Source organism: Trachypithecus francoisi, unplaced genomic scaffold (assembly GCF_009764315.1).
Source record: "Trachypithecus francoisi isolate TF-2019V2 unplaced genomic scaffold, Tfra_2.0 Lachesis_group1, whole genome shotgun sequence".
In the NCBI taxonomy this organism is placed as follows: domain Eukaryota; kingdom Metazoa; phylum Chordata; class Mammalia; order Primates; family Cercopithecidae; genus Trachypithecus; species Trachypithecus francoisi.
The window spans coordinates 25,978,961-25,996,554 of record NW_022681454.1 but is presented as its reverse complement, the minus strand read 5'-3'; the positions used below and the strand labels follow the sequence as shown (position 1 = coordinate 25,996,554).

Sequence of the window (17,594 nt, the reverse complement as noted above, 5' to 3'; positions counted from 1 at the left end):
AGAAATTTTTTTATTACATTGTAATTTTCCCAAAAATGAAATTTCACCCCTAAATACTTCAGCATGCACATTCTTAGAATAAGGACTTTTTCCAACGTATCACAATATCATTATTATATCTAAGAAAATTAATATTTCATGATGTCATACTTAGTCGATACATGTTCAAATTTTCCAGCTATTTCCATATATCTTGTAGAGTTTTTTAAAATCTGAGATCCATTCAAAATTCATGCAATACATTTCATTGGTTGTTATGTCTCTCTCTTTCAGAGCAGCTTAATCCAGAATCTCTCTGTTCTTTTCTTTTTTATGATACTGACTTTTTTGAAAGGTCCAGGCCAGTTATCTTTTAGACTGTGCCACAATCTGGATTTGTCTGACTATTTTTCACAGTATTGATTACCTTCTTCATTATCCCTTCCATTTGTTATAAAATGGAAATTAAGTTTTAATAGTCCTAGGTTTGATCATCCATAAATACCATATTTTAATATACTATTCTTTTCAATGACAAGCAAAAATGCCATAATAATGTTTTTTGTCTTTTTACTAAATATGCCTACAGACCACTTCTGGGTCACTGAAACCAAAATAAAATAATACCAAAGTCCCAAAATTCAGACCTAATAAGGAAACAAAGAGAGAACTGTATATTACTCATAAAGAACAGTAATAATCAATTTATGAAAGTGGAATAATAATAACAGTTCTTTTATATGGTTGCTACAAAGATTAAAGATGTTAATACATGTAAACTGACTCAAACAGTGGCATAATATAATTATCATTCAGTAAGTGATGGCTTTTACTACAGCTATCATTATTCATAGCTTCTTCAACACACACATTCAAATACATTACTCTTTATCTGAAATTTGCTCTGCAAGCTCAACTCCCACCTCCAACATTGTTATTCTTGCCTAAATAAATCTTATTCACCTTTTAGGTATCAGCTTAAATATCCCTTCCTCCATTAAGACTTTTCTCACCGGGTACCCAACCAAGATAGCATTAGGTGACTTCGCTTATGGGCTCTCATAGCACCCTGTCCTTCACCTATCATGGTACAAATCACACTGTGTCTAGCACATAATAGTGCTCAATAATTAAACAGATTTCTACTCTAAGTAATGTTGCAAGTATTTTTTAAAAATTTTAATGCAATGGCCCAAGCAGTGAATGAACAGAAAAAAATCATCTGAAGGATAAATATCGAGCTTTGTGAAATGTATAAAGTTCAGTTTACTACATTTATAGAAACAGATTTTCAAGAATAAAAGCATACTCAATACATTACATGAAATAGCCCCCAAATTAACTCTATTTATTGGCCTATTTTAATTCTCTCCTTAACTATAAATAATTCTCTTAGATCCAAAACTTATTTGGTACCTCTTATTTGGGTACATTGTTAATGAGTAAACATTTATTATAATGATACAACCTACCTTCCACATTCAATATCTTTACACCCACCTTATTCAGATAAATCTCATTCACCTTTCTGATGTCAGATTAAGTATCATTTCCTCTAACGAGCCTTCTGTTACCTGCTGCCTCCCACCCCCAATGGTGGAGGAAACAGGTAAGAAAAAGCTTATTAAAAAATACTTCTAATTAAATGATCGCAATAAAATAAAATTGGCATACATATTAAAAATCCAATCCCTGGATTTTTATTTATCCTATCATAAGGAACCAAACTGCTAGCTATTAAATTATGGCTACAGATGTTCTCATTTTCAATCACTCATGCAAACAGCTCTAGAATTGATAAAAAGGCATTAACTCTCAGACATAAAAACAAAACTAAAGTTATTAAATACAATAGACATCGATGTGTAGCTCATAATATACAGAGTTGACCCTTGAACAACACAGGCTTGAACTGTGTGGGTTTACTTATATTTAAATTTTTTCTAATATGAGCAACAATTTCAAAAAACCTCACAGACAAACCACATAGCCTAGACATACTGAAAATTTTAAGAAAAAGTTGAGTTTGTTCCGAATGTATAAAATATATGTAGATACTAGTAGCCTCTTTTATCATTTCCTACCATAAAGTATACACAAAACTATTATAGAAAATTAAGATTTATTAAAAACATATATATACTTTCAGATTATACATGGTACCATTTGAAATTGAGAGAAATATAAACAAACATTTATAAAGATGCAGTATTAAATCACAACTGCATAAAATTAACTGTAGAACATACTATATTACTGTAAAAATTTTGTAGCTACCTCCTCTTGCTATTGCAGTGAATTCAAGTGCTGTGAGTATCTGCTTGAAACCCTGGGTGATGCTAATCATCTCCATGTGAGCAGTTCCACAGGCCTGTAAATTGTGTACTGCAGTAAAAAATGATCTCTCACTGTCTCACTTTTTTTATTGTGTTGAGCACAATATTGTCCCTGAATAATAGCATGGGACCCATACAAAAAGCCACTAGTGATGCTAGAAATGCTCCCAAGAAGAAAAGTCATGACACTGCAAGAAAATGTTGAATTGCTTGATATGTATGCAAGATTGAAGCCTGCAGCTGCAGTTGCCCATCACTTCAAGAGAAATTAATCCAGCATAAGGACCACTGTAAAATAAGAAAAGGAAACTCATGAAGTCATTGCTGTAGCTACACCACCAGTGGTGAAAACCTCGCCTTTTTCTTTTTTGCAAAATACTCTTTTATCTAGTATTGAAAATACAACTTTTATGTGGGTGCAGGGTTACTAACAGGCATACCTATAGACTCCAAATATGATTTGAGAAAAAGTGAAGTCATTATATGACAATTTAAAGCAAAAGAAAGGTAAAGGATCTAAAGCTGGAGTATTTAATCCCAGCCAAGGATGGTTTGATAATTTTCAAAATCAGTTTGGCTTAAAAATATCAAGATAACAAGAGAAGCAGCTTCTGCTGACCAAGAGGCAGAAAATGAGTTCCCAGATGCCATTAAAATCATTGAGGAAAAAGAATATCTGACTGAACAAGTTTTTAATGCAGAAGAGAGTGCCTTATTCTAGGGGGGAAAAAATGCCACATAGGACTTTTATTAGTAAGTAAGAGAAGCAAGTACCAGGATTTAAGGCAAGAGAAATAGGCTAATTCTACCATTTTGTGTAAATGCAATTAGGTTTAGGACCAGGACTGCCCTTATCTGTAAAGCTGCTAACCCCTGAGCCTTGAAGGGAAAAGATAAACATCAATTGCCAGGCTTTTGGTTTTACAACAAGAAAGCCTGGACAACAAGAACCCTTTTTCTGGATTGGTTCAATTTATGCTTTGTCCCTGACGTCAGGAAGTACCTTGTCAGTAAAGGATTGCTTTTAAAGCTCTTTTGATATTGGACAATGCCCTTCACCTCACAGAACACCATGAGTTCAACAAAGAAGATATCAAATTGGTCTACTTACCCTCAAACACAATGTCTCTAATTCAGCCTCTAGGTCTGGGTCATAGGGACCTCTAAGGCTCATTATATACAGCACCCTATGGAAAAGATTTGCCAATGCTATGGAAGAAAAACCCAATACAGAGATCATCATAACAGTCTGGAAGACACATACCATTGAAGACGCCATTGTTGTTATGGAAAAAGCTGTGAAAGCCATCAAGCCCAAAGCAGTAAATTACTGCTGGAGAAAACTGTTTCCAGATGTTGTAAAGACTTCACAGGATTTACAAGAGAGTCAATCAAGGAAATAAGAGATTGTAGATATGACCAAAAAAGGTTGGGAGTGAAGGGTTGCAAGATACGGATTTTAGAGAAATTCAATAGCTAATAGACACCACACCAGAGGAAGTAATTAAAAACAACTTGATGGAGATGAGTGCTTCCAGACCACTGTCAGAAAATGAGGAAGAACACATAGAAGAAGCAGTGCCAAAAAGCAAACTGACATCAGACAATCTGGCAGAAGAGTTCTGATTATTCAAGACTGCTTTTGACTTCAGTGTCCATATCATAGAAAGGTCCATTTTGCAACACGGACCTTTAAAACTAAAGCAAACAGTGAAAGAGGACTGGAACCATATAGAAATATTTTTAGAAAAATGAAGAAGTAAAAATGTCAAATGGGAGTTCCAATGTATTTCTGTAAAATTACACCAAGTGTGCCTGCCTCTCCTGTATCCCTTCCATCTCCTCTACCTCTTTTGCCTCTGCCAGGCAAGATAGCAAGACCAGCCCTTCCTCTTCTTCCTCATCCTCAGCCTACTCAACGTGAAGATGATTTATGATAATTTATGATGAAGATATTTATGATGATCCACTCCCACTTAATAAATAATTTTTCTTATTTATGATTTTCTTCATAACATTTACCTTTCTCTAGCATTCTTTATTGTAAGAATATAGTATATAATATATATAACATATAAAATATGTGTTAATCCACTTAATATTATCAGTGAGGTTTCTGGTCAACAGTAGGCCATTAGTAGTTAAGTTTTGGGGGAGTCAAAAGTTATATGTGAATTTTTGACTGCATGAAGGGTCAGCACCCCTAAACGCCACATTGTTTAAGGGTCAGCTGTTCTATACAAATTTTCAAGACTGCAATACACAATTTTAAAACAGCATAAAACTCACTAAAAATTCAAACATGAAGACCATTCAAAATAGAAAGATAACTTTTGGAATGACACCTAGACAAGATGTTGAATATTTGTTAACTTATCCTTTAAATAATTATTTTGGCAAAAACAACTCATTCAGGTATTTTCTGTAAAGCGATGAATCACAGTTGTCCAAATAGATATCACTTTGTACCAAGAATTTCAATTTACCAACTCTAAATTTAACATTAGATATATAGAGAAAGAAGTCAAGAGAAAAAGTTACACAGAAAACAAATTAGACATCATAAGAAAGTATTCTGAATAGAAAGAATTGATGAAACACAACTATGCGATTTACATGTGTTTACACGTTATTTTACTAACCTACAAGATGTGTATCATTACTATCATTTTACAAATGAGGAAACTTTAAAAATAACACGTAAAAGCATAATGAGAAAGACTGTTAAGAATGTAAGAAGTGCTGATTAAAACTTATTTGATTATCATTTTTTTCTGAGCTATACAATTAAAGCAGGAACCTAGAAATGACCCAGAACAGAGAAATACTATGACTAAGCACTGAGGAAAGAAAAAAAAGAGTATATCCAACTCAGAAAAGTGGGGCTTTTTTATAACTAGAACAGGGGGAAATGAGGTATATTATCTGAGTTTTTAAATGATGAAAATACATTGATTTAGCAAATATTTATTAGCCACCTATTAAATACATGCCACTAAAGATGAATAAAACAGCATTCCTGTCACTAAGAAACACATCACTTTTGTAGTGGAAGTCAGGAGGGTAAGAGAGATACACAAATAATACGGGACAGAGATAGTTTACAAAAAGTTCATAAGATCTCTATCAGTCCATATGTCATAAACTACAGAAAAAAACACGAAAGAATGAACAAAGAAACAGGAAGCTAGATATGGCTAAACTTGAACATTGTCAATTGAACATATACTACTTCCTTGAAAATCCTACAAATAATGAAAGAAAAGTGACCCCAGTTGTTGGCCACGTCTATCCTCTGTCCCATATCTATAACACTATGTCAAGGTGGAGAGGTCTTTTCCAAGGTATCTCTTGCAAGAACTTCAGTCAGATGGTCAGTGAAGTCATTTCCATTGAAATCTTGGATGGTCAAAGGAGTCAGTTCCATAGTTATCAGAAACAGGAACAGAATTTCCTGACAATGAGGGGAAATCCAAGATGAAGAAGCAAGCGGCTGCTTTCAAGCTTGGCCATCCTTTAGGTTCCCTCAAGAACTCTAATCTTAATTAAGTGGTATCCATTCATTCTTTTGTTCACTCGCTGACTCACTGACTAAATAATAATATACTGAAAGCTGTCTATGTGCCAAGCACAAAATGAGGATCAGTGAGTAAATGTAGTAAGGAGCAGACAACTATGTAATATGAAAAAGACACTTTGCAACAATTAGAAATATTTACCTCAAATATAACTTAACTCAGTGAAATTATGAGCTCCTTGTTTCCAGAAGTCCTGGAGCAAAAGGAGATGAGAAGTGAACACTTGCCAGAGTTTGGACTGGATAAACTTGAGGTCCACTCTAGCTCCAGTTTTATAGACAACAATTTTTCTCAGGTCCTATTCGTGGAGGTGGATAATTAGTCCCTAAGTCTTAGAAGAAATGCCAAAAAAAAAAAAAAACATCATTATTATGCCTGTGCTATTATTTAAATAATTTCAGTGTACATTTAGCACCCCAAAATAAATAAATAGATGGTTTTCACCCAAAAGACTTACAAAATAAATTCAAAGCGTTCATGTTATCCACAAGGAAAGTGAATGGTTTTTTACATTTAAAATGTTCAGATAGGAAGATATTTACCTTTTATCCAAACCTGTACCCTCTCTAAATGAAATTATTGTTGCCTTCAAGTAAATTTCCCTAATAACTGGAATCTATGCCATTGACTCAAAGGATTTCAGGAATTTCATAAATAAAGCAATTTCTAAGTATGAGAAGCAAAAAATTTATAAAAGATTCACGATTATACTATTTTTAAAAATTAGTATAGCATTACTACCTTTTAATAACAATGAAGGTAAATAAAATGTCTTTTAAACCATATATTAAACAAATAGCATGTAAAAAAAAGTATGAAATTATAAAATCAGAAAACTATTTTCTTCACCCTGACAAAAAAAAAACTAAAATAATTATAACCCAGGTATCTAATAGAAAAACATTTTAGTAATTCTTCTCTGATTATAAAAATAATATATCAAACAAACAACCAATATTAATATTTTGTCTTTCATTTTTTATGCATATATATGTGTGTAATTGAGACATATAAACACATATATTTTGGATTAAAGTGAAATTATATTGTTTTATATTTTGCATTCTCCATATAAGATTATAATGTATGCCTTTTTGTATTCATTACAATTCTTCAAAAATGACATTTTTGATACCTATATAGCATTGTTTCTTTTGGAAACAGCATGTCATATTTAAGCAAGCTCTATTGTTATCCATTTTGATTCTTTTACATTTTTTACTATTATTATGAACATAAGTTTCTGTGTTTCTGATTCTTTCCTTTATACAAGGTTCTTGAAGTGGAATTACTACGTCAAAGGGTCTGAATATTTTCTAGGAATATTCTCTGTTTTTTCTTTATGCCATTCATTCATAATTTTTAAAAAATATCTATTATCTACCATGGACTGGGGACTGTGCCAGATGTTAGAGATACAGTGGTGAAAAGAGAGACTCAGGTCCTACTTCACAGAGACTAAAGAATCTAAGTGATGATACAAACAACCCAAGTATTATAGTAGAGAAGTATAGGGGGCCTGCCGTGTGGAGGATGGACAAGACAGGAAAAGTACCTGAGTATCTGAGATCTGGGAGTCAGAGAGCCTTCCTAAACAATCTATCATCTCACTTGATAACATAAATGATGTGCAGAAGCTAGCAAGAAATATATGGGATGAGAAGAGGCAGTTTCAAGTATACCCAGAAACATACGGGATGAGAGGAGACAGTTTCAACTATAGCCAGAAACATACGGGATGAGAGGAGACAGTTTCAACTATAGACAGAAATATATGGGATGAGAGGAGGCAGTTTCAAGCAGATGCAGTGGCATAAGCAAAAGTTCTCCTATTGCAACAAGTGGAGGAGGTCAAGTATGATTAGAGAGAGAGAAAGTATGTGCATGGCAGGCTGGGGAAGAACAGTGTGAGAAGGCAAGAGATGAGACTGGAACTAAAGAGGTCAAGATCATTTCTACCTTTGTAAGCCATAATAAAGAATTTGAGCTCTATCCTCAAGGTATTGGAAATTTTAGGAACTGGAGTGGCAGTATAGAAGGCAAAAAGACCATTAGGAAGGGGGTGAGAACTGAAGTAATGCAAAATTAACAAAATTATCATATTTGCCAAGGTTACTGGATTGATAGAGAACAGAATAAATTCAACCACATAGCACATCTTGAGTTTGCCTAAGCATTTCTGAGCTAGATAAACAGACTGAATAGCAGGTAATGTGAATTCTGGAGCCAGGGTGTCCATTTTCAAATCTCAGCTCTACCACTTTCTCATTTTGTAAAGTGAGACCTAAGACCACATTAGTAACTCACCTCATAGGGTTATCGTGAATATTATTAAATGAGTGAGTACATGTACAGCAATAGAATGGTACCTAGGATATAATTAGGGATCTATATGCTTATTAGTATTGTTTCACAAGAAAACTCATGCACTTATATTTATCACACTGTATATCTTCAAATACGGCTTTCACTGAAGGGTGTAGCAAAGTAGTTCCCAAGGTATTTTACATGGAAATAGGGTTTCATGATCACGTAAGCTTGAACAACACTGGATTAAATAAAATTAAACAGGTTTCTTTCCTGCAGAACTTCTCCAAAGCTTTAACATGCCAAAATAAATTGTGAGCAACAAAATTAAAAAATATTAAAACTCAAAGTAGAAAATGAATATCCATGAGTCCATACTGATATAAATAAATAACTGAATACATAAATAAATGGGGAAGAAGAGAAAACTCTTTCATGCAGAAGAATTCCAAATAATGTAGGTAGATACCCCTCCTTAAGGAAATGGAACATAATTCTCCACTCCTTAAGTATGGGCTATATGCAGCGACTTACTTCCAAAGAGTACAGTATGGAAAGAGGGAAAAAGAGTAACATTACAGTGAAGAAGCCTCACAAATACTACCTCAGTCAGATGATCAAGGTCAACACCAACAGCGATAAATCATGCTAATAGTATGTACCCTGATATGATGTGATAAATGTAAATGGCATTTTACATCTGTGATCTTCCTCCAAAAAACCCACAATCCCAGTCTAATTATGAGACAACATCAGATAAATTCCAAGAGAGGGATATTCTACAAAATACCTGAACAGTACTTCTCAAAACTGCCAAAGTCATCAAAAACAAGGAAAGTCTGAGAAACCAGCATAGCCAAGAAGAGCCTAAGGAGACATGACAACCAAATGTATTGTGGTGTCCTGGATGGGATCCTGGGTCAGAACAAGGACATTATGTTGCAACTAAGGAAGTCTAAATAAAATATGGACTTTAGTTCATAATAATGTATCAATCAATATGGTTCACTAATTATAACAAATGTACCATACTAATGTTAAGATGTTAATAATAAGGGAAACTGGGTATGATATCTACGAGAACTCTCTGTGCTAACTTCTCAAAACTCTTCTAAAACATAAAGTCCAGTAAAAATAGTATAACAAATTGTGATTCATCAAGAGGAAAGCAGTGTTCCTCAATTTGCAGACTTACTTGTCCAAGGAACTCTTTTTTGTGGAGCATATCTCAAGGTTAGTATTTAGCAGAAAACATTCTTGGAAATGCTGATGCAGAATAAGAAGCTTCATAACCTCATGAGCTCAGAAAATTAAGTACTAGAGTGGCTTGCCAGAAACTGCAGGAAGCTGATTTATAACCCAACTCTGAAGACACGATCAAGAGCTAAGTGAAGTTAAAGTAATTCATAAAATCTTAATAGAAAAAAATGAATTTTTCCAGTTCAATTCAATTCAAAATATTTTCTGCCCATGTTTTACTGAATACAAAGTGAAAAGAAACACTAACTGGATTTTTAAAGCTTCATTTTTGTTAAAACGGGCAAAGAAGAACCTAGTAAGAAACCATTTGTATACTACTCCTTCCCAGTGCATGGACGAAACTTCCTAGTCACTTTCCACTAGTCACACAGCACTTTTTACTTTGTATTACATCTAGTGTCCAAGTCTTACTTCAATTACTAAACCTTGCAATTACCTGAAGGCAGAATCTGTATCTAACTTATTTCTGAATTTCGGCAGCACAGAATCTTCTACTGAGTAGGTATTCAGTAAATATCTTTAAACTATTATAATAACTGGGAAAGAGATGGCTAAATCCTTTACTATCAATCCAACATACAGTTACTAAGCTTCTACTACATAAAGGCCAGTGTACTAGATGCAGCAGTTATGTAAAAATATTTTTAAACTGTTACTTCTTCCAAGAGGCATATAATAAAATGTCAGAAAGATGTATACAGAAATTACTATAACAGGTCGAGCCCAGTGGCTCACGCCTGTAATCCCAGCACTTTGAGAGGCTGAGGCAGGTGGATCACTTGAGGTCAGGAGTTTGAGACCAGCCTGGCCAACATGATGAGACCCATCTCTACTAAAGATATAAAGATTTTTGCACATTAATTTTGTATCCTGAGACTTTGCTGTAGTTGCTTATCAGCTTAAGGAGATTTTGGGCTGAGATGATGGGGTTTTCTAAATATACAATCATGTCATCTGCAAACAGGGACAATTTGACTTCTTCTTTTCCTAACTGAATACCCTTGATTTCTTTCTCTTGCCTGATTGCCCTAGCCAGAACTTCCAACACTATGTTGAATAGGAGTGGTGAGAGAGGGGATCCCTGTCTTGTGCCAGTTTTCAAAGGGAATTTTTCCAGTTTTTGCCCATTCAGTATGATATTGGCTGTGGGTTTGTCATAAATAGCTCTTATTATTTTGAGATACATTCCATCAATACCGAATTTATTGAGCGTTTTTAGCATGAAGAGCTGTTGAATTTTGTCAAAGGCCTTTTCTGCATCTATTGAGATAATCATGTAGTCTTTGTCTTTGGTTCTATTTATATGCTGGATTACGTTTATTGATTTGTGTATGTTGAACCAGTCTTGCATCCCAGGGATGAAGCCCACTTGATCATGGTGGATAAGCTTTTTGATGTGATGTTGGGTTCGGTTTGCCAGCATTTTATTGAGGATTTTTGCATTGATGTTCATCAGGGATATTGGTCTAAAATTCTCTTTTTTTGTTGTGACTCTGCCAGGCTTTGGTATCAGGATGATGTTGGCCTCATAAAATGAGTTAGGGAGGATTCCCTCTTTTTCTATTGATTGGAATAGTTTCAGAAGGAATGGTACCAGCTCCTCCTTGTACCTATGGTAGAATCCAGCTGTGAATCCATCTGGTCCCGGACTTTTTTGGTTGGTAGGCTATTAATTATTGCCTCAATTTCAGAGCCTGCTAACATTCTTATACACCACTAACAGACAAACAGAGAGCCAAATCATGAGTGAACTTCCATTCACAATTGCTTCAAAGAGAATAAAATACCTAGGAATCCAACTTACAAGGGATGTAAAGGACCTCTTCAAGGAGAACTACAAACCACTGCTCAGTGAAATCAAAGAGGACACAAACAAATGGAAGAACATACCATGCTCATGGATAGGAAGAATCAATATCGTGAAAATGGCCATACTGCCCAAGGTAATTTATAGATTCAATGCCACCCCCATCAAGCTACCAATGAGTTTCTTCACAGAATTGGAAAAAACTGTTTTAAAGTTCATATGGAGCCAAAAAAGAGCCCGCCTTGCCAAGACAATCCTAAGTCAAAAGGACAAAGCTGGAGGCACCATGCTACCTGACTTCAAACTATACTACAAGGCTACAGTAACCAAAACAGCATGGTACTGGTACCAAAACGGAGATATAGGCCAGTGGAACAGAACAGAGCCCTCAGAAATAATACCACACATCTACAACCATCTGATCTTTGACAAACCTGAGAAAAACAAGAAATGGGGAAAGGATTCCCTATTTAATAAATAGTGCTGGGAAAATTGGCTAGCCATAAGTAGAAAGCTAAAACTGGATCCTTTCCTTACTCCTTATACGAATTTTAATTCAAGATAGATTAGAGACTTAAATGTCAGACCTAAAACTATAAAAACCCTAGAAGAAAACCTAGGTAATACCATTCAGGACATAGGCATGGGCAAGGACTTCATGTCTAAAACACCAAAAGCAATGGCAACAAAAGCCAAAATTGACAAACGGGATCTAATTAAACTAAAGAGCTTCTGCACAGCAAAAGAAACTACCATCAGAGTGAACAGGCAACCTACAGAATGGGAGAAAATTTTTGCAATCTACTCATCTGACAAAGGGCTAATATCCAGAACCTACAAAGAACTCAAACAAATTTACAAGAAAAAAAGAAACAACCCCATCAAAAAGTGGGCAAAGGATATGAACAGACATTTCTCAAAAGAAGACATGCATACAGCCAACAGACACATGAAAAAATGCTCGACATCACTAGCTATCAGAGAAATGCAAATCAAAACCACAATGAGATACCATCTCACACCAGTTAGAATGGCAATCATTAAAAAGTCAGGAAACAACAGGTGCTGGAGAGGATGTGGAGAAATAGGAAAACTTTCACACTGTTGGTGGGACTGTAAACTAGTTCAACCATTATGGAAAACAGTATGGCACTTCCTCAAGGATCTAGAACTAGATGTACCATATGACCCAGCCATCCCATTACTGGATATATACCCAAAGGATTATAAATCATGCTGCTATAAAGACACATGCACACGTATGTTCATTGCAGCACTATTCACAATAGCAAAGACTTGGAATCAAACCAAATGTCCATCAGTGACAGACTGGATTAAGAAAATGTGGCACATTTACACCATGGAATACTATGCAGCCATTAAAAAGGATGAGTTTGTGTCCTTTGTAGGGACATGGATGCAGCTGGAAACCATCATTCTCAGCAAACTATCGCAAGAACAGAAAACCAAACACCTCATGTTCTCACTCATAAGTGGGAACTGAACAATGAGATCACTTGGACTTGGGAAGGGGAACATCACACATCGGGGCCTATTATGGGCAGGGGGGAGGGGGGAGGGATTGCATTGGGAGTTATGCCTGATGTAAATGACGAGTTGATGGGTGCTGATGAGTTGATGGGTGCAGCACACCAACATGGCACAAGTATACATATGTAACAAACCTGCACGTTATGCATATGTACCCTAGAACTTAAAGTATAATAATAAAAATATAAATAAATAAATAAAGATATAAAAATTAGCTGGGCGTGGTGGTGGGTGCCTGTAATCCCAGCTACTCGGGGGGCCTGAGGCATGAGAATTGCTTGAACCTGTGAGTCAGAGGTTGCAGTGAGCCGAGATCATACCACTGCACTCCAGCCTGAGCGATAAAGCAAGACTCAGTCTCAAAAATAAAAAAAAGCAATTACTATAATAAATTGTAATTTGTGCTAAGGGCTATAAAACAACAGGGAGCTATTCAACAGAGTTCAAGAGAGCGATCCCCTTTCAACAGGAGTAATCAATAATAACATCAGAGAAGAGATGTCATCTGAGCTGACCCTCACAAAATAGATAGGATTTTCGTAACACAAAACAGGCAGAAAGGGCTTTCCAGGACAGGAAAACAAAATACAAAAAAGTGTTAATGATGCAAGAGGGAAAGGCAAAATGATTCACTTGGACAGGAACATAAGACAGTCATAAGACAGCAGAGATTGACAAAGTGGAAGGGGAAGGCTGGGGACAGATAGTAAAAATTCTTAAATGCTGGGCTCTGGAATAGGAACTTCATTTTTTGGGCAACTGGGAATAATCACTGAAGGTTTGTTAAAAGGCAGTGAGCTACAAGGGTTCGTCTGCTTATAATTAAATTTAATAGTATTGAGAATACAGAAGGAGATTGGGAGAGATCGATTGAAAGCTGGGAGGTATAAAAATAAGATAAGGATGTGAATTAAAGCACAATGTCTAAAATAAAGTAAACAATAAAAGGCAACATTATCAGCATTATCACCATCATCATCATTATTGTGACTACTATGGTAACAGCCTTGGTAATGAACAGAAAGAGGAGATTGTAAGACTATGGGAAGAAATAATATTTAGCACTTGATCACTAGTAACAAAAATAGGAAGCTGAGGAAGAGATGGTCATTTTAAAAAGAACATAAACCTTTGAGACATGCTAAGTTTGATCTCACAGGAAAAAAACGTGCAGCAGACAGTTGATCTTAGAGGACTGGAGCAAAAAGAGATGTGGCAACAAAAAAAGAATAAAGCTGTGGAAGCTTGAATGAGATAACCTGAATATTCTTTATAAAGTATAAGTGAGAAATGCTTAAAATGAGTGGGAGAGAGGTTGAATTAGGGGACACACAAGCATGGAAAAGTTTTAGAACAACCTAAATGGAAGACAGACAATGAATAACAAATATAATCTTAGCAGACAGCAAAAAGAATCCACTGGAAGTTAAATAAATGAATTGAGACTAGATAATGGTTAACACAGAAATTACATGATTTTCTCTTGAAGTGGTCAAAAGTTTGGGAGAAGAGGGAAAGTAAACAGTAAAAGTGGCCTTAGACTAAGGAGTAGAATGGCAGACAGAACAGAAGTCTGATGGGGAAGAGATTATGAAATGCAAGGAAGAACATGATGCAATACATGACATGTGATCCAGACTAGGTAGCTTTCATGGAAAGAAGAGAGAATTGCTCCCCAAAATAGGGGGCTAAACAACTAAATGTCTCAAAAAGAGCAAATATAGAAAGACAGGTAGACACTTACTGATAGGGGAGGTAATCAGTATGGCCATAGTTAAAGAATCAATTAGCTCAGCAAACCTCATCAAAAGTGTTCTGTGGGCTGGGTACTATGCTAGATGCTGAGGATAAAAAGCACAATCCCTGCTCTTGAAGAATGAATAATTTAGTGCAGGGATTGGCAAACCTTGTATGAAAGGGAAGACAGTAAATATTTTAGGCTTTGCAGTCCATGGGTCTCTGTTGCAACTAAGCAGCAACAACCAATATGCAAATGAATGGACATGACTATTTTCCAATAAAACATATCTTAGGGATTCATATAGTTTTCATGTGTCACAAGATTATCTTTATTTTGATTTTTCAACCACTTAAAAATGTAAAAAGTAAAAATAAAATTCCTAGTTTACCAGCCTTATAAAAATAGGTGGCAGGTTGGATTTGGCCCAGGGGCTGTAGTTTGCAGATCCCTGATATAAGTGGGAAAGTCCAGAAAGAAAACAGCGGAGTATCATACATGTACCTATCACTCACATATATTCTTAACAACTAGCAGGAAGCTCTGAGAGTGGACTTATTATTTACCTCTCTATCTCTTCTTTTCAGTCATGATTTAAAAAAAAAAAAAAAAAACCTTTATGTTTTGTTTCTTACACCTAGTATGTTAAAACTGATACTTTCTCGTTACTGTTTAGAAATTCTCAATTTCACTAAAAAATATTCAGACCCAATCTTTTTAGTTTTATTTTCTTGAGTTTAAATCTTTATAACAAAAAACCACAGAATTCTTTCACATATGTATGACTTATTATGCTTTATGACAAATTGATAAACATTAACTGATTTCCAGCCGTAAAAGATACCACCTAGAGACAGAAATATATACTTCCTCAACTATCTCCAAGGTTTTTATTTCTATTGCTTCTTTTCACCAACTAATTTTGATGATTTTTTAAAATAAAAATAAAAATCTGCCTAATTTCCACTGTTGTGGAATGTGATGACTCTGCAGAAAATTTTCAAGAGCAGAAGAATCATGATGATAACTGTAGAAGTTGAGTGATGGGTTCGTGGGAGTTCTTTAAGGTACCTTTGAAATATTTCATACCAAAAAAGGTTTTAAAAATCCATCTCTGAGGCTATGCTGGAGAATGAAGGCCAACTGACTGTGGTGCTCATTACGTGCCTCAGCAGTGGCAGTCACAGAGTCCCACTCAAACAGCACTGTGAGGAAGGCTTACGGACAGGACTGGGTTGTGGGGAGGTGAGTGAGGCTGTGCTGAGATGAAGGACAGTTAAAAAAGCTAGGGGCATGTGCTAGAACCTCTTGAGTTTCCATTTTAACAACTATTCCTAGTTTTTATGCTTAAATTATTTAGTTATTTTATTCCTAGTTTTTTGCCAACCCATTTTGATAGCAGGTTTATCAGAGTTCTATAACAGCATACAATTAATAGGTGACAGCCTACTGTGAGAACAAATATATTTTAAATACACTATCAATAACACTGGCTTCAAAGACTAAAATTTTAAGGAAAGAGGGTGTCAGTTCATTCACATTTCATTCCTTTAATATCACAGGCCATGAAAAATAGATTGCCACATTATACTTGTATCATATTTTAAATTGCAGGCCAGTATGGTAGATTATTTTTCCCCTTCTACAACATTTTTTCCAGGGTTGCCATAGTTAAATAGGTATGATCCTTGGTTACTGAAAATAAAATGGAAGAATATACAAATACCATTAACATCAATTTAGTGGTTCTTACTCAGTATTTCAAAACTAATAATACATACTCCTGACATCAAGAATGATCTTTTGCTCTGTATTACATAACTTGGCATGAAAAACCAACCTGTGCTTTCCTCATGTATACCAAAGGTTCTTTAAGATGTTCAGGAGGTGCAGCAGGATGACTAGGTAAAGGAAACCTAGGAGCAAAAAGAGGCAGCTAAATATCACACATTACTCTCTTGGTTAGCTATTACTTACCTCTGTAGTCCGTGTTATAAACTGTTTTCCCAGTAACATTTCATTTTATAATCAAAATGTATTGTTTTTATTAAGAAAATAGGTTGATTTAGTCAACAAATACTTGGGCCATTCTAGGTACTAAGTATATGGTGGTGATTGAGATAATATTCAATGTTTTCATGGACGTAACATTCTCATGAAGAAAGCCAATAATTACAAACACATACAAATAAAATAATATCAGATTGTAATAAGTGCCGTGAGAAAATGAAAGCAGGGTAATAAGATACAATAAATTTGGAGGTCAGTGATGTCCCCTTAGGGGATTTTATATTTAAACCAAGACATGAGTGTGAAGGAGCCAAACATGCAAAGATCTGGGGGAAGAATATTCCAAGCAGAGGGATGGCAAGCACAATAATTCTAAGGAGGTAATGCATGAAATGTTTAAGGATCAGAAAAAGTCAGGATCACTGGAACATAATGACTGAAGTGCAGAGTGGTATGAAATCACAGATAGAAAAGGCAGTAGGAAGACATGATGGTTCAATGTTTATTTAGAGATTCCAATCCATTTCACAACGATATATAACTCCTCTTGAAATTAGTCATCAGACTTGTACAAAACAGTCATGTTCCAATAATCAAGAACCACAGAGCTGAATTCTCAAGAAATTCCTGGTCCAAAGTGGGACAAAAGCATGTAAAAGGTTAATAATATTCGAAACCACTTGCATCTGTCCTGGAGCCTACATGTAAAAGGCTAAACTGTCCGTAGAAACATTGCTGGAATGGAGAAAGGCAACCTATCCCACCTAATCTATAAGGCAGTTTCACAAATTGATTGTTTCTGGCAAATTATTTTTCCAATAAAATCTACATTTCATGTACCTTCCCATTCACAAATGAAAAAAAAGTTGTCTCTAGATACCTTGATATTTCTTGTGTTATATGTAAGATAGTTTAAAAACTATCTCACATTGTCCAATACACCATTTGCTTCCACTTTTAATGGTAATTATGTCTAAATTTAATAAAGCTTAGAAATTTAGGATTAAAATTTGAATTTACTGATGATC

The 17,594-nt window shown here is 35.1% G+C and overlaps 1 protein-coding gene across 1 annotated transcript in view; it reads right to left on the bottom strand.

Moving 5' to 3' along the window:
• TBC1D19 (TBC1 domain family member 19) overlaps positions 1-17,594 on the bottom strand; it is a 177,186-nt gene that overhangs the window by 125,185 nt on the left and 34,407 nt on the right. The window contains exon 4 of the mRNA XM_033213934.1: positions 16,397-16,472. Coding sequence (XP_033069825.1) covers positions 16,397-16,472 — 76 coding nt within the window. The remainder of the gene's footprint in view (positions 1-16,396; positions 16,473-17,594) is intronic.